The following is a 25,898-nucleotide window of genomic DNA, read 5'->3' on the forward strand; positions in this document are numbered from 1 at the left end:
TAAATAATAGTTTTAATTCTTAAAATAAAAGAATTAAAGGGGTTAAATTTTAAATGAAATAAATGTATGATAATATGAAGTTTGCAATGTAATTTGAGATGAATATATGAATATGTAATGCAGCTAATAATGCTAGTAAATTGCGAAAGCACTCCTGCATATATATAGTGGAATAAGGTAAGTAATCCTACTTTATTTATTCTGTACTTTGGTTGATCTAATAAAATAAAATAAAATAAATAATTGTAAATAGTAAAGAGGAGTACGATTCTTAAAAGAATTGATTTAAAAAATATATATATATATATGTAAAACAGTAAGTGTTATTGCAGTTTTAAAGTAACAAAGATATAATAATTAGCTAACAACAAATATAAAAACATAAACATCTCTTTCATTCACTTTATTAAAAAAAAACAAAATTTAACAACACAACTATAGTTATGTTTTAATTAACAATAATTAATTTAATTAATTAATATAATAGTTATTAAATTAATTTCATAATGCATGGATAATTTTATGTCATGCATTAATAGATGACAATTGGTTTTCAAAAAGTAATTTAATTATTTCATTAAAATCATTAACTATACAATCTGGTTTTACTTCATGATTTTCATCTTCAGGCTGAAATTTTCCTGTTCTTACTAAAACTCCACGTATTCCTGATTTTTGTGCACCTCCTACATCTGATGCTATATCGTCCCCTATCATTAATGCCTGAAACAAAAACCAAATGATGCAAAATTATTTTTTAAACATCTTTTTATTAGATCCTTATTACAGAAGATTTGGATCTTGATTAACATGCTATACTACATCCCTTAAAATCTGATATTTCCTAGAATGGTTTCATGTTGTTATAACCTCAGAATTAAATAATGTTAATAGTAAATTAAAATCCACATTTAAATAAACTAGTTCCCATAGATAATCCAAGTTAAACAACAGCGGATGCAGTTTCCACTTTCATTTATTACTATAGACTATTGATTTTTTTTTCTAATGAACTTGTAGTTGATACCTTAAAAAATATTTACTGTTATTTTGTTACAATAAAACAAATATTTAAAATTGAATTAAAAATTTAGTAATATTTTGTAAACACCTAATAATATATTAATAAATAATAAATTTGTTAACTACAATAAATATGATTTCAGTGGTATGCATTATAGTTTTAATAAATACGGAATGGAACGCAAAGGTGGCGGGAGTTTCATTTCTCCCTTCGAAAACGCAGAGCCTGGACAATGTCCCTTGCTGCTGTATCTATCTATTATTCGGGCGTGTTTATGGGTTTATTTTAATGTCGGGTATGATTTTAAATGGTTTCTTTTAGTTTTATGGATGGATTTTGTATAGCGTTCCGTGTCCATTCATGTCCAGCGTTATCACACCCAATTCTGGGTCAGACCGCAGGAGGCTAGGCTTTTAAAACCCGTGCTCCCGACGTGATTCCCCTTCAGTCCGTCCACTGAAGTCCTTTTTAATAAACAACAAAACAGCAGGAAAAGAAGAAACGAAACATTCAAAACTTTTAAAGGATCTCATTTAATAATACTTCATTTAAAATAATTATAACTTTACTGAATATAAGCATGCAGCCAGTTTATAATATTTTTTATGTTGTCTTTTAAAAGATTTTTGATAATAATACTTTACATTAATCAGTATTTCTCAGTTTTTTTATCTAGTTTTCATACATAATTTCTAATTAACAATATAATTTCATGACAAATGTATAGAGATCATGTGATATGAGGGTCATTCAATAATTAAACAGGCAAATAGCTATACAGCAAAAATGGTTCATTAAATAAATACAATTTTTCTGTCTACTTTTCCATGTAATCCCCACCAACTTTTCTGCACCTGTCCCATCTTTTTGTGAGTCTTCTTATCCCCTCAACGAAGAATTCTTTAGCTAGATCTCGAAGCCAGTTTTGTACTTTTTTCTTTACCTCTTTGTTGTCATTGAACTTGATGCCACGCAAAGCTTCTTTCATCGGACCAAACAGATAAAAATCTGAAGCGGCAAGGTCAGGGCTGTAAGGAGGATGAGGTAACAGCTCCCAACCCCCTCTTTGCCAATAGTTTCCAGCGTCAGTTGTACCATATGAGGTTGAGCATTTTTTTTAAGAAGGACACTTTCCCTCTGCCATCATGGACATTTCCTCTTCAACGCAGACTTGACTTTGTTCTCAATCATGGCTGAGTAGTATAGGCTGGTGATAGCGCATTGCTCCTCCAAATAATCACAGACAATGAACCGTGGGCACTTTAAAAGATGGTTAACATGACCTTACCAGCCGATGGTTGCATTTTGAATTTCTTGCGAACAAGCGATTCAGGGTATCTCTACTGCATGCTTTGACACTTGGACTCTGACTCAAAATGATGTATCCAAGTTTCATCACAGGTTAAAATCCTATCCAAAAATTTATCACCTTCATTATTTAAACGATTTTTGAGTTCGGTGCAAATGCAAAATCTCTCGGCTTTGTCATGAACAATAAGCTCTCTGAGAACCTTGCACAAGTCTTATGGTAGTTCAGTTTGTTCTGAATGATGGAATGAGTTGTGCCAACACTTACTCTACATTTTTCAGCAATTTCTTCAACTGTAAGTCGGTCTTCTTGGATAAGTGGATCAATACAAGAATCTAACGCCAAGGTCAATACTGTTACCAGATGGCTGGAGCGGTGCTTGTTGGTCATGCTTTTACGACTACTTTTAAACTTTTCCATCCACACTTAAACACTCGAAAGGTATATGCAACTACTGCCATATTGTTTGTTCATCTGAGAAAATATTTTTGACAGTTGTACACTTTCCAAAAGTAGAAATTGGATCACAGAACACTGTTCTCCAAAAGTACTTTCTTTACGCAGACACGCCATTGTAACTAAGACTTTAGAAGTTATGTTTATGTAAATATTAATTGAACAGCTGACTAACACTCTTCGCAAGGCTGCCAACTGACACTTACAAAAGTTTCAGTTGCCTGCATTTAGTGTTTCCTTCACTAGAAATGTTTGTGTGTTTAATTATTGAATGATCTTCGTACAACTGGTAACTATCACAGTTTTAATTTAATCACCCTTATCATGTAAACAGTTTAAATAAATCAAAGCAGTTCATGCCCCAATATAGTTCACTGTTTTAACAATTCTTTGTTTCTACAATCTGTATCCAATTATCATCCATCATTAAAAAAATTGTATGTATAAAATATTATATATATATATATATATATATATATATATATATATGACCTGTGTTTTTAAACCTTTTTGAAAAGTTTTAGAAATGAGATGTAATGTATGTTAACGTTTAAACAATTTCAAACCTTGATATGATCAAAACTCCACATAATTTATGTAAAACAATAATTAAATAATTAATGATTTTACCAAGCATTTCTCTTACTTCATCAGGTTTTATTCCAATATCATTGACAGCAGCCAAAAAGAAAGATGATTCAGGTTTACCAACAATTCTAGCTTGTACTCCAGTTGAATATTCTAGAGCTGCTGTAAAAGGGCCGACATCTAATGTTAAACCAGTTTCAGCTCTGTAATATTTCCTAGAGTAAAAACAAATATATATATGTATATATACTGGGTGATATATAAGTATGGAAACAGCTTTATACTGTATATCTGAAAGGTATTGAAGGCAGAAAGAAATGGGGTTCTACATAGTTAAAAAAAAATCTGCCTTATGGTGGGTTTTTCAGTTTTGTCTGCCATCTTGGATCTGCAATATTGAATTAAACTTAATTTTTTGAAATAGGATGGTGGACATATGACATGATTTTAATTTTAAATTTTACAAGAAAAATAATGGAGAAAACCGCTTTTCTGTTAATGCCTTCATTATCAAGTTATAACCATTCATAGTTGCAATGACAACTTTATTACAATTTACATTCATAACATATATCAAACTTTTAACAGTGCTATAATACTGATAATAATAAACAATAAGAAACTGACAACACAATAACAAATTAAACGGCTGTATCAACTGATATTATTTTGTAAACAAAAATAAACTTCCAGTGTTAATATCAACTGATATTTTGTTACTTATCTTAAATGAAACAACTCAACTGGAAATACTTACTCAAAAAATGTATTACAAATTTAGTCGAGTAAATCAACTGTTAATTTACAACAATGCAGTATGTATTACATTGAAACAATGTAACTTCTCAACTCCTCATTTCACCTTTTTACTTAAATGAACATTAAAAATTTGATGACGCTAGTAAAAATTAAGTTGTAGGCCTGGCAGTTCAAAATGTTTTTTGGTGAGTTTTATTATTAGTCTCCCTCGTTCATTTATTTAGTTTTATTAAATATTAATTCTTCCAATAACAGTGGCTTCTTTAAGTGAAATTGAAAGAATAATTCTGTTGATGTGAAAATATGGTGACAAGAGTTGGGCCTTTGCAGGAGATGTAATTTAATTAATAATAGATTTCCAAACAGAGAACCAATAAATAAATCGACTGCGGTCAAGACGTATAGTGATTTAAAGAAATTTGTACTGTAAAGAATTGTCCCTGACCAAGAAATTTTCTTCTTCTAACTTGGATAGAAAGGAAGTTGTCTATGAAATGTTTGTTAGCAGATTGCTGTTATTAATTTTCTTATTACTTCAATTGAAGAAATCTCATTACTTATAATAACAATTGAAATATGTTCTGATATTACAAAAATAATTCTGGTAATACAAAAATAATAATAGTAAGTGAGCACTTAATACATTTTATTAAAGTTTACATTGTGAAAATGTAGAAGTAAAATTTCATATTACATTAAAAATAAGTACAGAAGAAATAAAATTAATTTGTCTTTTCTTTTAGTTAACCTACTTAATAAAGCATCATTTAGATAAGCATGAAGGGTTTTCAGCTTTGTGAGTCTACAGTTTTCAAAATTATTTAGTGATGTACAAAATTGTTGCACTTTACCACTACTTGCTGCAGTCATCCTGAAAGAAGAGGAATATCATTTAATTTTATGGCAGAATGCTCTATACCTGAAATGGATTATGGAAACTATGCAAATACCAAATAATATTAAAAAAATTTGCAAAGATTTTTTTCAAATGGTAATCATGAATATAGACCTTATATGATACCTTATTCATGACAATTTAGCATTTCTAATTTAAATTATTCACTTTATAAATAAATACGCCATAAAAGATTTAATATCTTATAAAAATAAAATCATATTTTGTTTAACAACATGTGAAATTTTTCTGTTGTTTTTTTTTTTATTAATTTTAAACTATACAATAAAGAATTTCCATTGTTTTTTTAACAATCTAGATTTCACTTTCAATTTTGTACTTGAAAAATAACAAATTATGTCTATCTTTGGAGGCCAATATTTAATGATAGGTTTCAAACTGCCATTGAAAATCTCAACGTTATCAACTGTACAACATTACCTTACTATGACAGTTTTTTATTTATTTTGCAGAACCCCATATGATTTATGGATGAACACAATAATATAGTAAATCAGCAAAACTGATTCACAATCAGTCTAGTAATGCTAGATATTAAATGCTTGAAACCTTCCCTTTTCAATAATGATACAACTTAAACTTTCCTTTTTCTAAGTTTGATTGTTATATAGAACATTAAACTATGAGAATAAATTTGAGAATAAGGGATAAATTAATATAAACTTTATGGCTTTATTACAATTGTAAACAGTCAGAAGCCTCAGTTAGAAAGCACTTTCAAATAATGGAAAAGATATACAGCTGCTGAAGAAGTATTCTTCTAGATTGAATATTACAACTTATTACTTTTAATATAATCCATATAAAAAATGCCAATACGCAATAATAATAGTTAATAAATATAATTTTTTAATTGATAATTTCATTTATAAGATTTCAATTTTTCTGTTAATTAGAAATTATAGAATCTTCAGTAATTTAATTTAAATTGTATCTTAAATTCTCTTTAACACTATTTTTAAAATAACTCAAATTTACGTTAACTATTTCAATTAATAATTTTATAATTATTTCTACAAAATTATATATTTTTAATCTTTAAAATAACTTTAATTAATCTAAATATGAGTAAAATGTTATTTAAAATCAGATAAAACAAACTAGCTAACGAAAGATAAAACACAAAATAATAGAAACCTGATTTTTTAGGGACAACCATTTTTGTGTGTTAGACTTTCAAGTACAACATACTTATATAATGTTTATTTTGCGATGCATAAATCGATTCGATTTTACACGTTAATTAAATGACTTCTTATTAATCCTTTTTATAGTTGGTAGCCCATTTGATTAGTTTTGATCATGTTTTTCACAATTATGTTTTTTTCAAACCATAATGAACCTGATATCACTGTTGTGACCAAAAAATCTAATATAAAACCATTTTATAACACAATTCAACTTTTTGAAGTGAATGTGATTAATATTACTTCTTCTTTCCTGGCATGGTTGAATAAAAAAAAATATATAAAAAACCACATAATGCTTTTTTTAATTCATTTGAGAACAGAATTTAGAAAAAATTATAACAAGTAAACTTAATCGTTTTACAATTTTCAATACAGATAAAAATTTGAAAAAGAGCATATTTAACCAACATTATAGCAGTACAGGGCCCTATCTCATAGGTTTTCAGTTAAAAATCACCATGTGGCAAAAATGGGTTGCAAACAGCACTGAAAGGATTTCAGGAAATGGGGAAAAATATAGAAAATAATTGTGATATAGGAATGAATGAATATCTTATTAACCGATTTCTTGCCAGTGTTGCGTATACGCACATTTTTCTAAAATAATTTTTTTATAAATTTCTAAATAATTTTCTTCACTTTTTACAATTTGGTGTTACTTTGTTAAGTTCTTTGATCACCCTAACATAAGTTATAATTGATTACGTTTTTATTTTTTAAGTTTAGCTGCATTCAAACTTACTGTAATTTAACATTCCGTGTAACTGCTTCATTTTATAATATATTTGGATAGCAGAGTAGTTGTTATAAATAATATTATTATTTTAATTATATCTCTAGGTTTTGTTTTTTATTGTCAATTGATAAAAATAACTTGTTTTTAAAAATCATTATAAATAGCAGTCGTTAAAGATAATGGTGCGATGACGCACCTTTGGCATAATGCGTGATGTCTCATGAGCTAAGCATACATCGTAATAGGTTATGTTGGAATATTCTCACAGTCTTGTGTTGCATTGTTTTGCTTATACATGATTGTAGTTTTGTTTAGTCTAACATTTTATTGAATTGATACAGCGTTTCCTTTTGTTATTAAATTTTGATTACGTATTCGGCATTAATTTTATAATTCATAGAAATTTACTCAAGTAATATCTCTAACAATATTACATTGTCTTTTAGTATAGTGTTTATTTACTATGTACATGCATTAGTTTTACAAGAGTCGAGTTGATTTCATTATAATTTAAGTATTTTTTAAAATGTGGAATTTTGAAAAACCGCTGACACTTGACGAATTGCAGTCCATTTTAGATGAAGATGAAGATAACAACATATCGCAAGCAACTGCTATTGACACGACTTATATTCCACCTAAAGTTGATGAACTTACAGATGAAGAAGATTTTGATGACAATTTGCTAATCGAGACCCCTTCTACAGCAACAACTGATATAGCAGGTACGTTTGAGATTCATGTACATTCAGAAAAAGACATTGATGCCGAAATATCAAATTGCAAGGATAAACCAAAAAAATCTAAAACTAAACCCAAAACAAACATTCCAAAATGGGAAAAAATTGAACCAATTTATAAAAAATTTCAAACCAATTTCAGTAGAACATAGACAAATAGAAATTTTAAAACATAAACTGGCAGGAAAATCACCCCTTGAAATATTTTTCCTTTATTTTGATAATGATTTGCTGAATATGATTTTAGAGTTCAGTATAAAATATGCACATGACAACAATCGGCATGATTTTTCTTTAAATAGTGCGTTACTAAAAAGATTTATTGCAATTTCGATACTGACTGGTTATCATACGTTACCTCAAACACAAATGTATTGGAGTAAGGATGAAGATAAGGTTGTTGAAATAGTCAGAAATTCAATGAGCCGTAACACCTTTAGAACAATAAAAAGGAACCTGCACCTTTCCGATAACAAATTGCTTGACAAGAACGATAAATTTGCAAAAATTTGGCGATTTTTTGATGAAATAAACAAACGTAATTTACAGTTTGGCGTTTTTTCTCATAATTTATCTATTGATGAAGAAATTGTGCCATATTTTGGTAGGCATTCAGCAAAAATGCTTATAAGGGGAAAACCAATCAGATTTGGATTCAAGCTTTGGTGTTTATGTAGTTCTGATGGGTATTTGTACCAATTATACCATATGGAGGTGCTAACAAAGAAAAACCTGAATATGGTCTGGGGACACAAGTAGTACTCGATCTGTTAAATGTATCCCATCCGAACGAGCATAGAATTTATTTTGACAATTTTTTTTTGACATATGATCTATTTAAATTACTCAATGAAAAAGGATATTTCGCTACCGGCACTGTCAGAGAAAATAGGCTTCCTAATTGCCCACTAAAGAGTTCAAAAGTATTGTAGAAGATGGATAGAGGTACATTCGATTTTGCATTTGATAAAAAAACTAGTTTTGCAGTAGGTAGATGGAATGATAATTCAGTGGTGACAGTTGCCAGTAATCACAATGAAATTTACCCATTAGCAAATACAAAAAGATATAGCAGAAAAGAAAGAAAATATATAACCATTAGTCAGCCATTAATGGTAGCACAATACACAAAATTCATGGGTGGTGTGGATTATCATGACAATGGCATTAGAAACTATAGAATAAAAGTGCGTGGAAAAAAGTGGTGGTGGCCTTTGTTTACTAATGCTTTCGATTCTGTTATAGTAAATTCGTGGAAACTATATCGGCTTGTAAACCATGATAAAATCAGTCAAATTGACTTTAGGTCGTACCTTGTATTATCGTTGATCAAAAGTAAGGAAATAAAAATACCACAGTGCATCACTGAAATTCGGGGAGATAATATTCCTTCTCCATCATTGGCAACCAAAGGTCGGCCTTCAAAAAATAGTTTGCCGGGAAATATTCATTTGGACAAAGTAGGGCATGTTATTTCCGAACATGCAAACAAGGCTAGAAGACGATGTAAGCTGTGTATATTTTGTGTATAAAATGTAAAGTCCACCTGCACTCAAAATGTTTCAAAGAATTTCATTTACTGCAAAGAAAATAAAACCACAATAAACTAAAAACAATTTAATGTAGTTTATTCATAGTTGTTTTTTTCTAAACTGTTTGGTTTCTTTTTATGTTTTTACAAAGTTACATTTTATATTATGCTTTTGGCCAAAGGTGCGTAAACGAACCATTTTATTACTAAGCCATTACTGAATTTTGTGTTGATATGAAAATATTTCTAGCTTTATATACTTACAAATAGATGAAATAAAGTAATTAATAAAAAAAAAGTAGTGTTTATTTAATTCTGGCAATTAATGGGTTAATTTATAAGAGTAAAATCTTATTTACAAATAATAATAAAGTAATACGTACCCTTTACCTAAAGAGATTAATATTGGCTTTTCCATTTGCATTAGTGCTCTAAAAGCATTATTCATTGCATCATAAGTAAAGCAATAATCTGCATCGCCAAGAATAACACAGTTAGGGTGGTTTTTATCTATATCACTGAAATCTTCCAAAGCCTAAATAAAAAACAGTACATGTAAAAAAAATAGTAAACGGTATTATAGTAATAATATTCTCTAAACATACAATAGAAATCCAGTCATAAGTTATATTCAAAAAAGATTGAGGATTGTCTATGAAGATTTATAATAAATACTAAGTACAAATTATTTTACTATTTTTCATAAAAAAATTATCAAATTGTTGAATTAGGTTAGTAGAACATTTATTAAAAATACCTAGATATATTTAATTTGGAAATAGAATGATAAATAAAAGGTAAAAACTGAAAAAAATAAATAAATAGAATACATAAAATAGAAAATTACAGATACAGGATGTAATAAATATATATGTCATGGTTAAAAGATTAGTATAGAACAGAGAGTTCTAATAATTTAGTTTTTAATTAAGTTTTTTCTGTATTAAGTACTGTATTGATGACAAAAAAAATAGTGTATGTATGTATATATTCAGGATGATTCAAAGAAACGGGAAATTAAAAAAATTAAATAACTATAATGAAAAATTTTTTTTAGAAAATGAATTTTATTTCATGTAATTGTACAAATGTTACCATTTTAGGATACATACATTTTAGTTTATTTTTTAAAGATGACATCTTGCAGGTGATCTCCTTTTCTACGTAAACACTCACGAAGTCTCTTCGTTAAATTGTTCATGGTTTGACGTAACATCTCAACTGGAATTTCCGCAATTGCTTCTCTGATCTTTGCCTTCAGTTCATCCGCTGTAGCAGGTATACTGTGGAACACTTTGCTTTTAAGGTGACCCCACAAAAAGTAATTGCAAGTTGAGAGATCAGGCGATCTGGGAGGCCATCTAATGTCACCACTTCGTGAAATGACACGTTGTCCAAACAACCGGCGGACAGCTGCCATCAATATTCATGCAGTATGTGACGTTGCTTCGTCTTGTTGAAACCAGGCTGTGTTAAGAATCTGTGGAAATCTCTTTTGTTGTTCCACAACAAAGGTTTCAAGCACGGCTACGTAACGAACCGACGTCACTGTAATCGCAAGACTGTTGTCATCCTCAAAAAAATAAGGGCCTATAACACTGTAAGATGACATAGCACACCACACGGTCACTTTCTGGCTGTGCAATGGGGGCTGGTATAGCTGCCTAGGATTTTCTTGTGCCCAGTATCTGAAATTTTGCTTGTTAACAAATCCACTGAGGTGGAAATGCGCTTCGTCTGACATCCACAATTCGTGAACAAACTTTTCGTTATCATTTATCTTCTGAAGCATTACATTACAGAATTGTGCTCGCACAACTGCATCGTTCGGTTTCAGTTCCTGGACGATCTGCAACTTGTATGGATGGAATTGTAAAGCGTCCTTCACTAACATTCTTCGAACACTTGAACTATGCAATTGTAAAGATGCTGAGAGACATCAGATTGACCGATGTGGACTTCGTGTGACAGCATCTTGTAAAGCTTGGAACATTCTGTGGTGTATGGACGGTTCGCTCACGGCCTGGAGGTTTCTTTTTCATTGCCGAACCAGTTTCCTCAAAATTAGATATCCATTATTAATTGGATGTGCTGATGGAACACGGTCGTGCCGTTCCAGATTAAAATGACGGCAAAATTCTCTACGCGCTCCCTCCACACTGTCATTGTTTTTTTAAAACGCTTTGATAGCAAATGCACGTTGCGCACCACTCCAAGGATCCATGACAACTAAATGGCAGGTTAGGTAAGAGAGGCTGGCACCACTTATCAAGTGGTACCAATCGCCCACGGCTACCAAAACAACTTTCAAAATTTCCCGTTTCTTTGAATCACCTGTATATATTAAATAAACCACCTTATTGAATATTATAAATATTCTGTTCTAGGTGGTTTATTTAATAGAGTTTAAATATAATTTAACTGTATAAAGGAATAATATGAATCTAAAAAGATTAATTTCAGTAAAACACACTTCCATGCATGCGTGCGCACACGCACATACACACACACACACACACACACATATATATACATTGATTAATTTATAAGTATAAATTGGATACTTACATCAGGATGTAGTAACAAAAAAGGGTGTAAATTTTCATTTTTAACAATTTTAATTACAGCAGGTATTGGTGCAAATATATCTTTTTCATTTACATTAAAGCCTAAATTATGTAATTTTTTTACAAGTCCTTTAACAGTTGTTTGTGTTTCATTTGTTACAAGCCTAAAAGGGAATTTTGAATCCTGTAATCTACAAAATTATGATAAAATAATATAATTATAAAATACATATTAGAACAGGCCATAATGCATAATAATTAAATAGAAAAAAAAAGTAGTTTAAAACATAAATTAAGAACACTTTTCAGAATTACTTTCTATGAAAATAAGCAACCATCACTATAAAATAAACATATTCTGTTTGATCTAATATAATTTCATCCAATTGCAAGTTAAATTCCTTTTTCAAAAAAAAAATCCCTTTTGACACATTGGAAGGTGGAGTTAGATTTCAGTGGTTCTAAGTAGGGGGGAAAAAAAGATTTCCACCTTAAAGTTAAGAAAAACTTCAAATTTGCTCAATACGACAATGGTTGGTTGCATGTGAAAAAAGTTTTCACATGTTTAACATATGACAAGCCTCATCTAATTACAATTCCAGCAACATTTTGGTCATCCCTTGTCGTAAGGTTGGTCATCAAAAATTGTTTCAGACGAAAGTTTTAAGTAATGTTTTGAGAACTAATGCCCACTTTAAATTGATTCGATACTGGGCCTATTAAGGGAGGTATGATTTTTTTCTCTTCAAAACCCCATTTTTTCTATCCCCTGGGCCAATGATTGGCGATATCAAAAACTTACATAAGTTTTAAGCCCTTATCCAAAGAATAGTAGGAACTTTAAACGAATTTGATATTTTACTTAATAAGAAAGTTATAGCGATATTTTGTTTTTTCAAAAAAGCCCCTCATTTCAACCCCCATGGTCTGATTTTGGTCATTAATGAACTCAACCGAGATTATGGGGCAAGTTATTTTTAAGGAACAATTTGAAAGTGATTGATGTAAAATTACGGTAGTTATCGTATACACAAGAAAGTGAAATATATATATATATTTCACTTTCACTTTTTAAATGTATATATAAACTTTTGAGCTAATGATGGTTTTGGAGTGTGAGGGATGTGAAATGCGAAGGTATGTCAAAATTCCCTGGAAGTCGAATCATGATACCCATTAAAATAGGTAGCTTTCTAATAAAATCTACCTAAAATAATAATAATAACATCTTTAAATAGTAAATCTACTTAATAAAGGATAAATCAGATCTGATATAAGACAAAAAATTCTTACATATAGAAATAGGAAAACTTCAGTGAAAAAGGTACGCTTTGTACTTCTATCTATCTGATTCTTTTACAGTCCTTTAAAATACGTAAAAACTTTGTATACTGAAGTAAAGCATGTACCTGACAAAGAAATAACTCAAAAATTAAATTGCTTCTATTTTGTAGCACCTCATATTCCAGAAGATGACCAGTTTTTCAAGTGTATTTTTATAATTCATCTCACATAACATAAAAAGACAACTGTGTTTTACAAACGTCTGTATTAATTAAATTAATAAAAAAATAGATTAAAAATATTTACATTTATATCTTATACAAATACCTGTTTTTAGAAACTAAGAAAGATTAAAAACCAATTTTTAAATTATATGCATATTCATCCAGAAAAAGTTTTTTTGGAGCTAATTATCGTCTTAACGGGTGTTAGTTATTGGTGGCTTTAGCTTTATATGGAAGTGAAACTTGGAAGATCAGAGTACCTGAGAAGAAAAGACTAGAAACTTTTGAAATGTAATGCTATAGGAGAATGTTAAAAATCAGATGGGTGGATAAAGTTACAAATGAACAGGTGTTGCAGCAAATTGATGATGAAAGAAGCATTTGGAAAAATATAGTTAAAAGAAGTGACAGACTTATAGGCCACATTTTAAGGCATCCTGGAATAGTCGCTTTGATGTTGGTGGGAAAGTAGAAAGGAAAAATTGTGCAGGCAAGCAACATTTGGAGTATGTAAAACAAATTGTTAGGGATGTAGGCTGTAGGGAGTATACAGATATAAAACGACTGGCACTAGATAGGGAATCTTGGAGAGCTGCATCAAACCAGTCAAATGAGCGAAGACAAAAAAAAAAATTGGTGACAAAGTTGGTAATGGCACTTGTCTTAATGTAGTTCAAGAGTATTCAGATACTGATTTTTGCATTTCATACAAATTTATTTAAGGCCTGTTTCTATGAGAGAATTAGGTAAAACTGATTTATCTTATTATAAATTTTGTAAATATTTTTGTATTTGTGTTTGTATGAGCATGTAATCTGCATGATGAATATAGTATCATCACTTCAATTTAGCTTTTATATACTTGGATTGGTATATTTCTCAGTCTGGGTTTCTTAATTCATCCTGTTTCATTTTGTCGATTTTTTTACTGTTTTTAAAGTATAATAATGATTTTATGATACAAAAATATTAGCAAATTTGTATAACTGTTGATTAACATTGTATATTTAATTGAACGGCAGGACAAAACATATAACACTTAAAAATAGAAGTGCAACAGTTAGGAAATATTAAATGACCATCTATGAAAATATGGAACTTTTTATTTCAAAGAATCCTTTCAGAGTTAAATTGCAGTACATTCTTCAGTGAAGTTACTAGTGCAACTATACTTGTACTAGTAGCATAATAAAAAATTATGAAAACTGTCAAAAATGTCATTAAATAGAATATTAAATGTTGCCAATAGTAATCATTAATATTTAATACACTGTTTTTTGTCAAATTATGCGTAATTATAAATTTTTTTGTTTTTATTGCTACATGTTTAGTAATTTTGGTACTGTTGTGATCTGTATTACAGTCATGATTTTCATCGTGAATTCTGTTGTACTCTGTCTATATATCTAGATAGGTTTTTGAAAATGTTAACGTTTAACGACAGTTCAAACAGATTTATTTGTGTGTGGATTTTAAGTTAGGATTTTATTTAAAGTGATAAGGTGTGGAATTGTTTGAGAAACTATTTGTTTATACAGTTAGTTATACGTTAGATATAATTAAATGTTTTATTTCTGTATGAAATTTTGGTGTAGATTTAGGATTTCAGTTCAATTACTTATTTTTATTTTGAAAAGATAGAAGTATTAACGATTCTGTAGGCTTATTACGAAATGAGAAAAGTTTACAGAAGATGTAGATGTAAAAGTTTACAGAAGTTACATTCATACATCTCAAAAAGGTCTTTGACAGAGTAAAGTTGGATAAATTTATAAAGATTTTCAAAAAGAGAAAGTTGTAAATTAGAAGGAAAGAAAATCAAAAGATATTATCTATACCAGGAAGTGAAAGTATAAATTGGGAATGAAATAGTCTAAGGAATGTGAGGTAAGTTAAGGAGTACAATGGGAGTACTGTTCTATAAAATATTTGTCTTGACAAAATTTTTAGTCAATCTAAAGTTAAAAAAGTAATGTATATTGGTTTGAGAAGAATCAAATGTATCCATTCACTAATAATGTTAGAAATTTGTAACAGTGAATAAATAGGAAGCAAATGAATGCCAAAGTATTTGGACAAGAAATGAGTAAGAGGTAAATATGGAATGAGAAATAAATAAAAACTAAAAGCATGGCTTTAGGAAGTAAGAATGCAGGGCTTGTGCAGAAACAGAATTTCTATTAGGGCATTTGGATAATAATCTGAAGAAAAGATTGGCAAAATGTTTTGTCTAGAGCATGACACTGGAAGACATGGAACACTGGAGAATGTAATAGAAACACAGAGTCTCAGGAAAAGAAAATTTAAAAAGACTAGAAGCCATAAAAATGTGTATATGGAAAAGAATGAGGGAATAAACATAAAGAAAGTGAGAAATCAAGAAATACTGAACACAGAAAAATAATGAAAAGTAGGAAAGAATAGAAAAAACTCATAAAAGGATAATAGATTGAGTAAGAAGAAAATGTATTTTAATGGAATTTCTAGGTGTTGTGATAGAAGGAAGACATAGAAGATAAAGAAGGAGAAGTAAGGTCTAGAGGGTAATTGATGAGTGGCAGAGAAGTACAGGCAAAGGAAATGTTTATCAGAGGATATTAGCTGCCTGTTACTGAAACCTTCCATATGAAGAAGACTTTTATTGTCCATGTTGCTTTCAATAAAATATAATATGATTTTGATATGTGTTATCTTTATGTAAGTTTGCATATTCAACACAGTCACAAATATTTAGCTTAATAAATAATCTAATTTAAATATTCTTCTATTTTAGCTTTAATAATGTTAAATAAAATAGTTCAACATCATACTAACCTTTTAAATGCTTCAATACTTCCCGGTATAGCTTTATTTCCATCTTTTAAAACACCACTTATATCAATCAATACACCTTTCACAGGAGAACAAAATAAATCTTTCATTTTACCTAATCTCACTGAAAGCAGTGAATACATTAAGTTTATAGAACGTTAAATTACGATAATTAGTCATTAACTAAAAAAATAAGATCACTGCTTTATCTAAATTTTGTTTAAATAAAGATTACTGAATCAAATTTTATCATATTGAACTTATTATAATAATTCCATGCATGTTTTACCACAAGAAATTATTTTTTCATAAAAGTTAATGAATAATAAATATAACAAAATAAAATTACCAAGTACTTTCAAATAAATAAACACACAGTGTGGGTAGATAAGTAACCCTGTTTTATAAATATTAAGCACTAAAATAAAGAATGCTTATTTAATAAAAAGAAATAACATTAATTAAAACAGCTGATTACATTTTAATCTACTAATTAAATCATAATTATATAAAACTATTATAAGCAAAAAGCTAAGATTTGAAAAGAATTTTGCATGTATAAATCATTTCACATTTCTTTCACTTGTACATCAATTGAATAGAAACAAGGGATCATACTTTCATTGCAGCACTTATCAATTCCTTTCTTTTGAAAGTCAGTAGAAATTTAGATTATATAAAATAATTGTAATAAACTCCTTTGCTAAGAATATCAGAGCAATCTATCTTAGTGGAAAATCCTAATCTATCTCAGTAGATTAGGATTTAAGGTAGAAATAATTAGACAAAAAATTCATACTATTAATTTTTCTGAGTAAATGGATAAATATTTTATTCTAATTGATACAAAATAATTATATATTAATATTTATTGATCATGATATGAATAAGCGGGTAAAGTGTTCCATGAATATAAAAAAAAGAAGTAATTTTGTCATCAGCATAGCCTGGACGTATCAAGGGAAAAGGAATGTTAAAAGCAGGGAAAAGAAGACCGCGATCAAAGTAGTATCAGAATTAGTGATCAAGTCTATAAAATTATGAATTTTTTTTTATTATGTCTGTTGGACTTAATTTTTTTTTAATTTTCTGAGTTTCAAATAAGACAACAACACCACGCACACAAGACTTCCCATGATTTTCTGAATTTAAACCCAACCTGGTAAAAATATGAAATATACATTTTTTTATTTATTTGTCTATAAAAGATTTACTTTTGTATGTAAAGTTGAAAATCTACAACTACTATAAAATTGCCATTTTTGTATAAATTAAGTTTTGCTCGTTAAGTTAAGAAATTTTCAAAAAAATATGAATTGACTGTTTAGATATCATTAATTATTAAACTGTATAAAAGATATATTCAAAATGACAATTGGTGATATTTATATTTTGATGCAGAAACAAGATTAATGTAAAATTATTAAGACTGTTTTCATAGATTTTCATATAAATGCATAACTGCAGCTTAAAATCATTTATCTCCAAAGCATAATTTTCCTTAATAAAAAAATCATAAAACTGAAATTAAAAAAAGAAATTACATGACCTTATATTCATAGAATTTTGTTACAAAATTGGTGTTTAAATACCTATTTCGACTTCAAAATGGCTAGCAGCAACTGAAATTTTCAATGCTGTTTTGTTTGGTATGTGATGACAGAACATTTTATTTATTTCTCTTTCTGTGATTTTGATCTACTACATATTATTAACCATGATAGAACAGAGATTGTATATGAAGTTGGGATAAGAGGTTGTGTGTATATCTGTTACCATTTTCTTCAAAAACTACTGGATTGATTTTGATGCAGTTTTTTGCATTACATAGATATTCCTTCAGAGCAGGTTCTTAGACATGTTTTACAGTTATAGACCAGAGGGGATGCTGCAGTAAATGTGTGCTGATTTTGATATATTTTTTTTCAATAAAAAAGGTATTATCTTATTAACCCTCCAGGTTGGTCTAGTGGTGAACTTGTCGTTGCAAATCAGCTGATTTTGAAGTTATGAGTTTAAGATTAAAATCCTAGTAAAGGCAGTTACTTTTATATGAATTGGAATACTAGATTGTGGATACCGGTGTTCTTTGGTGGTTGGGTTTCAATTAACCACACATCTCAATAATGGTCAACCTGAGACTGTACAATACTACACTTTATTTACATTCATACATATCATCCTCCAAAGTAATACCTTACACGGTGGTTCCAGAGGCTAAACAGAAAAAAGGTATCTCATTACATTACATTACATAGGTATTACCTCAGAGCAGGTTCTTAGATTAATTTTACGGTTACAAGCCGCCAGGGGTTGCTGTAGTAGATATGTTTCTTCAAAACAGCTTTATGGGTTTTTTAACTTTTTAATTATATTACTTGTTTTAGATAAGAATGCCATATTATACAGTTTTATAACTCTATAGGTATCAAGTATGGAAGCAAAATATTAAAATGAAAACAATAATAGCAAACCAACTCGTCTTTTTTTTCTTTTTCTTGTTTAGCCTCCGGTAATTACCTTTCAGATAATATTGCAGAGGATGAATGAGGATGATATGTATGAGTGTAAATGAAAGTAGTCTTGTACAGTCTCTGTTCAACCATTCCTGAGATGTGTGATTAATTGAAACCAAAGAACACAGGTATCTAGTATTCAAATCCGTGTAAAAATAACTGACTTTAATAGGACTTGAACGCTGGAACTCTCGACTTCCAAATCAGCTGATTTGGGAAGACGCAAACCAACTCATCTGGAAAATATAAAATGAACTCAACTCCTCCTTTCATGACGCAATGATCACATGAAACAGGATGCAGCTTTAAAAAACATACATGAACATCAAATCACAAATACATTAACATTAACCATTATAAAGTATCACATCTCAATATAATATAAAACATATAAATATTTAAAAATATATTACATAATACTAAATGAACATATAGAATTCAAATCCAACACACTTTCATATTAATCACTTGCTGGTGGTAATCATCACCAATAACATTAACTGGTACTGGGATAAGAATAGCAGCATGTTTCTGAAGATACAAGTTTCAAGAGAGCTTGAAACAGATACAAATTTGAAAAACTTTGTATTTAATAATAATTTTTTATGTGATATACTGTAAATATGGATAGTTAGAAGTAGTTAAAATAATAGTGACATATTTTCACTTACAAAAAATATGTTATGATTATAAGGATTAGTACGATAAGTATTTTTAGAAATTAATATAAACAATAGAAAAAATTAAAAATTTTTCAAGGAAATGAACAGAAATTTTAATTTATTTCTTGTTAGCTGGGGAAGATCGAATGAAGCAAGCCCTGACCGGCTCACTCTTCCCATCTAGCTTCCTGATTGCTCATTATCCTCATGGTTGTGAGAATAGTACTGATAAATAACGATTAAGGCCTGAAAAGCTCTCTTTCCCCCAATGTTTTCCTTGTTCTTGATGTAGAAATTCTGATACACTCTTGCTGTAGATAAGTAAATCCTTTTCTTTTTCGTTAAATGTTCAATTAAACTGGAATCCTTTTATCTCAGGAAGAGGTCAAGGTAGGAAACTGAAAATCAGCTGAACTATAAAATGCATAATCTATTACTTTTATGTCAAAAAACAAAATCAGAACTGGCATTAGGTTGTCACCCAAGAGGAAAAATTCACAACTTTACCCTGAAGGAAGTTAAAGCCTCAATCTACAAATTAAAACCTTCCCTGGTATAACATGAATGTATCCTGAAAATTTGAAAGCAATCGGTCAGTTGATTCTCACAACTTTACTGTTACAAACAGACAGAACCACCACAAATTTTTGCATATATATATATTAGATGAGAAAACAATTTAGTTATAAATTATATCAATTATACTGTTTAAAAGAATGTTAATGTCCTGTGGAATCTGCAAAAACAAATCTTGTTCACTGAAATTCATACACTAGCGCTTGTAAAATAAAATAAGACAAAATGAAGTGAATTTAGTCTGTCAAAGAATGACGGTTTGAAACATATCACCATACAACCAATAAGACCCTATGAATATAGAAAATGAAAATAAGCATGTTTATTTATTCACACATACACCACGTGATTTTAAATTGATATTATCACATAAGATATTTTAGCAGGTATGAAAATTAAAAAAAATAACTACGTAGTAAACAGGTACATTGGTGTTTTGGTTAAAATATTAATAGAGAATAGAAATGAACAGAGAATACCATTCAAATGCTCTGTAAAAAGTGTACTCTTCTCTAAGAATATGCTCGCTTATTATTAGAAGGGTGTAAACTATTCTGCATACCATTCAACTGATTCAGCTAATAACAATCAAAATTAGGTAACAAAAGCTTCAACATATTGTCAAAATTTAACACCACAAAGAAGCAGGTGTGAGAGAAAACAATTCTCAATCAATAATCACATGAAAATTCATCAGAAGGATTGGTTTCAACAAAGATTTTTAACTAATTTAGTATTTTAATAAGAAAAGCATCTTTGAGAGCACAAGTAAGGATAGTTTTAGTAACGTATAAGTTGTTTGGTACACACTTAAGGGCTTGTTGTCTTTTTTCCTGGATATAAACAACTGAGTAGCTGGCTGACTTGCAGTGCTCACTTGCTTTTTAGCTTCCTTTGTTTTTAGGCAATTGGTTAGTGTAGAGTTAAGATTGTGTTTCAAACAGTGTAAGTCACAAGACACTTCTTTGAATAAAAATATTTAAAAATATTATAATATAATATTTATATTATATTTAAAATATATCTATTTTAAAATATCTATTTAAATAGATGTTTATAGATATTATCTATTTAAATAGGTACTGTTTATTTTATACATCTATTTTAAAATAGAATAATGAGAAGTAACTGAAGTTTTAATTTAATAAATATAATATCACTCGCTGATTCAATTACAATAATGGCCTCACCACTAACTATAATGATTTTTATCACTTTTATGGTTAATAACTATTTATCTTTTGCCCATCTTTTAATTTACAAGGCAAATGTATGAAAAGAAAAAGTTTCTAAACGTTAAAGGTAAAATTTGACTATATAGAAATATTTTCATGAAGTAATATCTTTAGCAAATAGCCTAGAAGCAACTTACAAACTTTAAACAGTTCAATGGGCTTCATAACACGCAGTGTTCAAGATGGATTGCAACAAATAGTGTTGTTATTCAAGCTTTTATTGTTTAATTTTAACAATTCAATAAATTAATCTAGCTTAAATGTCATGCTGTAATTAATATGGGTAGCATGACATCAAATATAATTGGGTGTAATCAATTTTTATTGTAAGAAATAAAGCAATATAACATTTTACAATACTACTTATCAAAAAAATCATGCAAGTCAATGATAAAAATTACTTAAAACATATTTACTTATAAGATTTATAAATTCTAATACATCACAGATAATTAAAATGGATTAAAATGCTATAACAGTATTTTAACTCATTAGGCTGAAATACTTTTATAGAATTGTACAATTTATTAAAAACTATAAAAACTGTCTTTACAAAAATAACAATGACAATACTGCATTAATGAAAAGGCTATTTTAATTTAATGGTAAATATGAATAACTTTTATGATCATGGTTGCCAGGTGTCACAATTTTGGGGGGGATTTTCCCGATATTGAAACTCTATTCCCGATTGCCCACAAATCGCACACTAAATAGTATTTTCGAGAAAAAAATTTTTTGATAGTTCATATTTTAAAAAGATCTAGTTTTACCTTAATTTAAAAAACTAAAAGGTACATTTCAATCATTCACTCCACTTTCAACCTTTATAAATTTTCTTCTATTACGATAATAGTTAGGTTATCTTTAACAATAAATGTCGCAGTACATTACTGCAGTACGTGTGCTATGCGACTATTTATCTTTTTTTACATTTACGTTTTTGTTTATGTTGTTTTTTTATATTATTGAAAAAAAACGTTGAATTGAATTACTGATTATTTTAATAAATAAAAAAAAAATGAACTTATTTTTTTTCTGAAATCCCGATATGATATTTCGAAAAACTGGCAACTCTGTTTATGATCAAGGTCGTGCATTGATCAAGTATTTTTACAGTTAAAAGAGTAGGCAATTAAAGAACAGCGTTACATAAACATTGCGAAAATAATTTCCATACTATCTGAACAATTGTTTTGTTTAGTACCAAAGTGTAAAGCTCTAATCACTTACCCAGGAATTAGCAAATTTTAAGAATATTTCTGAATAAACAACGTAATATAGAAGATAATCCCTAGCCTAGTTATGTATGAGAACAGCTGATGTTTACAAAATAAGACAGGTAATTTGAATATAATGTATCCTTTAACACAATGTTGCTATTAATTTAAAATTAAAGAATCTGTTACTTGATATTTATCAAAACTAAACAGAAATAGTAAAATTAATGAATAAGATCTCATTTGAAATTTAAGTAGTTAATAAATAAACACGTATGAAGATATATTTCAGTACTACATACGTAGTTTTTGTTATTATTTTCTCTATTGCAGAACGTAACTAGACCTATCATTTTCTGTTTAGCCCCCGGAACCACCGTAAGGTCGGTAATGTATGATACTGCAACTAATTTTTTTTTATGTACTGTATACGTTTTACATGCAAATTTAACTATAGTTGAGATAAAATATCTTATGTGGACACTACATGACTTTCTTGTACACCCATTAAATTACATACACATTTTTAAAATTACCTAAAATTTTATTTCACTAATAACTTCTGATTTTTTCATTTTTTTTGTTATTGAATTATTAATTGCAAAAATTTGTTTACAGTCACAGGTTAATAATTATTAATAAAAGAATATATTTAAATTAAAAAACAAAAAAATTAAATGTCGAATTCGAACCGACGTGCCTTCCCCTTGTAAGACCAAATATTTCATTAATTAAAATTTTATTTTGCTATAATTCTGCAACAATGAAAATAAGTACCACTTACGATATATTGTGGAAAATCTCTTAATGAGGGCTTATTAATACGGTTAAGAAAAATTCCAAAATCCTGATTTTTGGTCAAGTCGATGCAATCAAAAGGTGAGGTTGCAGTTTTGAGTTATGCGAGATACATACGTACGTACCGACGTCACGCCGAAACTAGTCACTATTAATTTTGTTGAAATCTGACATTTTTCGCGATCACAATACTTCCTTTACTTTGTACAAGGAAGTAAAAATGGATAAAAAATGAATCCACCGAGCTGGTCTTGTGGTGAACTCATCGCAAATCAGCTGATTTGGAAGTCGAGAGTTTAAGGTTCAAATCCTAGTAAAGGCAGTAAGTACTTTTTTACGGATCTGAACACTAGATTGTGGATACCAGCGTTATTTGGTGATTGGGTTTCAGTTAAAACCACACATCTCAGAAATGGTACACTTCAATTACACTCATACATATCATCCTTATTCGTCCTCTGATGTAATACCTGACAGTAATTCCCGGAGGCTAAACAGGAAAAAGGTAAATTGAATATTAGGTAAAAAGGAATAATTTAAAACCTTAAAATTACCGTTTGGGTACCGTTGGTTACGTTCTTTTGTTAACGTGTATATAGGTTTAAGCGAAAATTTGGTTTCAATTATTATTTTGTATAATTGTAAGTTATCAAATCTGGGAAAAAATTAATATTAAACTGTCGTGTCGGTCAGTCAGTTATTTTATTATGAGAGATGAAACAGTGCAGTGTAGGAAGTATATTTTAGAGGGTGCGCGTATTTTCATAATTTAGTTAGCTCTGACGGTTGAAGAGATTCATCGTTTATCTGGAAGCGACGGAAGTTGCAGTGTTGGGTTAGGGCAGAGAATTACGTGTGTGACGGAAAACAAAGTTTATGAAATCCACTGGTCATCTCGGGTTGACGCAGTTGAAGTTAGATCCTCGTGTTACTGGTTAGTCTTGTTTAAACTATTATTATTACATCTTATACATTTTTTATTTTAGATAGAGGACCGTCATTTTTGATTGTGGTAAGTATTTGTGATGTTAATCTTATTTTAATATAGTTTAAAATAAGTGTCATTATTCTTGTTTGGCTTTAGTATCCATACTTATCACGTAATGAATTTTAGAATAAAATTTGCACTCATATTTTTACAAAATTAATTAATAATCATTTATTTCTTATATCCAAACAATTTTAAAATAGTTTTCTACTTATAATACCGATAAAATAGTATCCCAAAAGTAAACAAACAGAAATGAAACAAGTTACGCGATTGTTTATAAATTTTAGGTTAATCTGCTAATAAAATAATTAACCAAGGAAATAAAATTATTGCACCATCTAAACGAACTGAACTGTAGGATAAGCAAAGTATGATTTATTTGTTAAAAACAATTATTTTTTTATTATTTTAGATAATTTAAAATCTTGTCGCAAGTTAGGGACCGGTTCGTTACACACTTTCTAAACCTAAGCCGAGAATCGAGCCTCGTATCTTCGATATAACAGTACGCCTGTGTCATCGATGCGGTGATAAATTAAATTAATTTCTAGTTTTACTGATTTCAATTATCCAGCAATATTTGTAATTTATAAAACAATATTGCGTTTCTAACCTAGAAAAATAATTCATTCAAAGTTCATGCCACTACAACTTTTTAATTAATCTGTACAATAAACTACAAAAATTATTGTTATTTTAGATATTTTAATTTATCTTCATTTTCTTATTTACAAAGATACTATTAAAAAAAAAAGAACAAATCTACCTTAATCAAACGAGACTGTTTTCATGTAACCCGACACAATACTTAAACGGTAGTGGGGCAGCGGTATATTTTTGTTAATCTATTATGTTGCAGCAAATGTGAAACCTCTTCTCGTTGATTTTTTTCCTTTCATTCATAAGAATATATAACATTTTATTCATAAAACAATTTATAAAAAAAATCATTATCAACCTGTAAAGAAAAGTGTATGCTGGATTACTCATAAAAATAATACACATTTTATAATTACAGTAAAAGCTGAGTTAACGGAATTTCGCGGGACCGAAAATATTTTCCGTTGTTTTACAGGATTTCGGTGAATACAGGGATGAACTAGCGGACTACAATTAAAAATAAAAAATATGGTAGTATACTTACGAGAACCCCATTTCATTTTCAGCAGTGGATTGTACAGTAGTTTGTTAATTAATCTTATATTAGCACGTACAGTACAGTATACTGGATTGTAGAACAATTTTCGTATTTTAATTTAAAAAATCAGTGTATTTAAGTCCAATACAACTCCTTTTTTTCGATGCCATACACAGTACATGTTACACTAATACACAGTATTCGGAACAAAACTAAACTAACAATCACACTGTACAGTTCTATACTTTAGATACTTAATTGTAATGTAGATCGGTAGAAATAAAAAATTAAAATGACAAATTCAGCGAATGAACGGAAAACAAAAACACACACAGTAAAGAAAACTTTGTTGCAATGAATAAAAACGACACATGGATAAGTCACGTATAGTGGCATTACATAATTAATTTAAATAGAATTTGTGACTCGAGATATGGAATAATGATGATTGTTTTAAGTTGTGATTTACAAAGCGCTAGGCATAAAAAAGTAGTAAATAGCCAAAACACCGATGACTGTGCCGTCGCCTGTACAAGGTTTAAACACTCCCTGTCTGTTTGTCGTTGCCTGTCATAATAGGCGAAAATTTATGATTACATGTAAACTGAAAATGTAAACATTTATATT

The 25,898-nt window shown here is 29.0% G+C and overlaps 1 protein-coding gene across 10 annotated transcripts; it reads right to left on the reverse strand.

The window, feature by feature from the left end:
- Window positions 1–388: 388 nt before the first annotated feature.
- On the reverse strand, window positions 389–22,432 carry LOC142332579 (phospholysine phosphohistidine inorganic pyrophosphate phosphatase-like). 10 transcript variants are annotated; one of them, XM_075379087.1, is made up of 6 exons: window positions 22,358–22,432; window positions 16,139–16,259; window positions 11,818–11,980; window positions 9,633–9,784; window positions 3,436–3,592; window positions 389–723 (listed from the first exon to the last, which is right to left on the reverse strand). In XM_075379087.1, exons 2-6 carry the CDS (start codon window positions 16,243–16,245, stop codon window positions 526–528), a joined length of 777 nt encoding a protein of 258 aa, XP_075235202.1. In that variant the 5' UTR covers window positions 16,246–16,259; window positions 22,358–22,432; the 3' UTR covers window positions 389–525. The 10 variants fall into 10 exon arrangements, with proteins under 10 accessions (XP_075235202.1, XP_075235198.1, XP_075235200.1 ...); XM_075379083.1 differs by having other exon boundaries at window positions 11,818–12,007; window positions 22,358–22,428; XM_075379085.1 differs by lacking the exon at window positions 22,358–22,432 and adding an exon at window positions 21,898–22,053.
- Window positions 22,433–25,898: the final 3,466 nt, after the last annotated feature.

The sequence above is a fragment of the Lycorma delicatula genome, chromosome 11 (assembly GCF_047948215.1).
Source record: "Lycorma delicatula isolate Av1 chromosome 11, ASM4794821v1, whole genome shotgun sequence".
NCBI lineage: Eukaryota > Metazoa > Arthropoda > Insecta > Hemiptera > Fulgoridae > Lycorma > Lycorma delicatula.

Bases quoted from the DNA above. Each gene is read 5' to 3' on its own strand.
- LOC142332579 (XM_075379079.1), bottom strand. From the start codon at position 16,278: ATGTATTCACTGCTTTCAGTGAGATTAGGTAAAATGAAAGATTTATTT. The intron at 12,008-16,138 runs GTTAGTATGATG...ATAATTTTGTAG, and splicing joins AGTATTGAAGCATTTAAAAG to ATTACAGGATTCAAAATTCC. The intron at 724-3,435 runs GTAAGAGAAATG...TTTTTGTTTCAG, and splicing joins TTGGAATAAAACCTGATGAA to GCATTAATGATAGGGGACGA.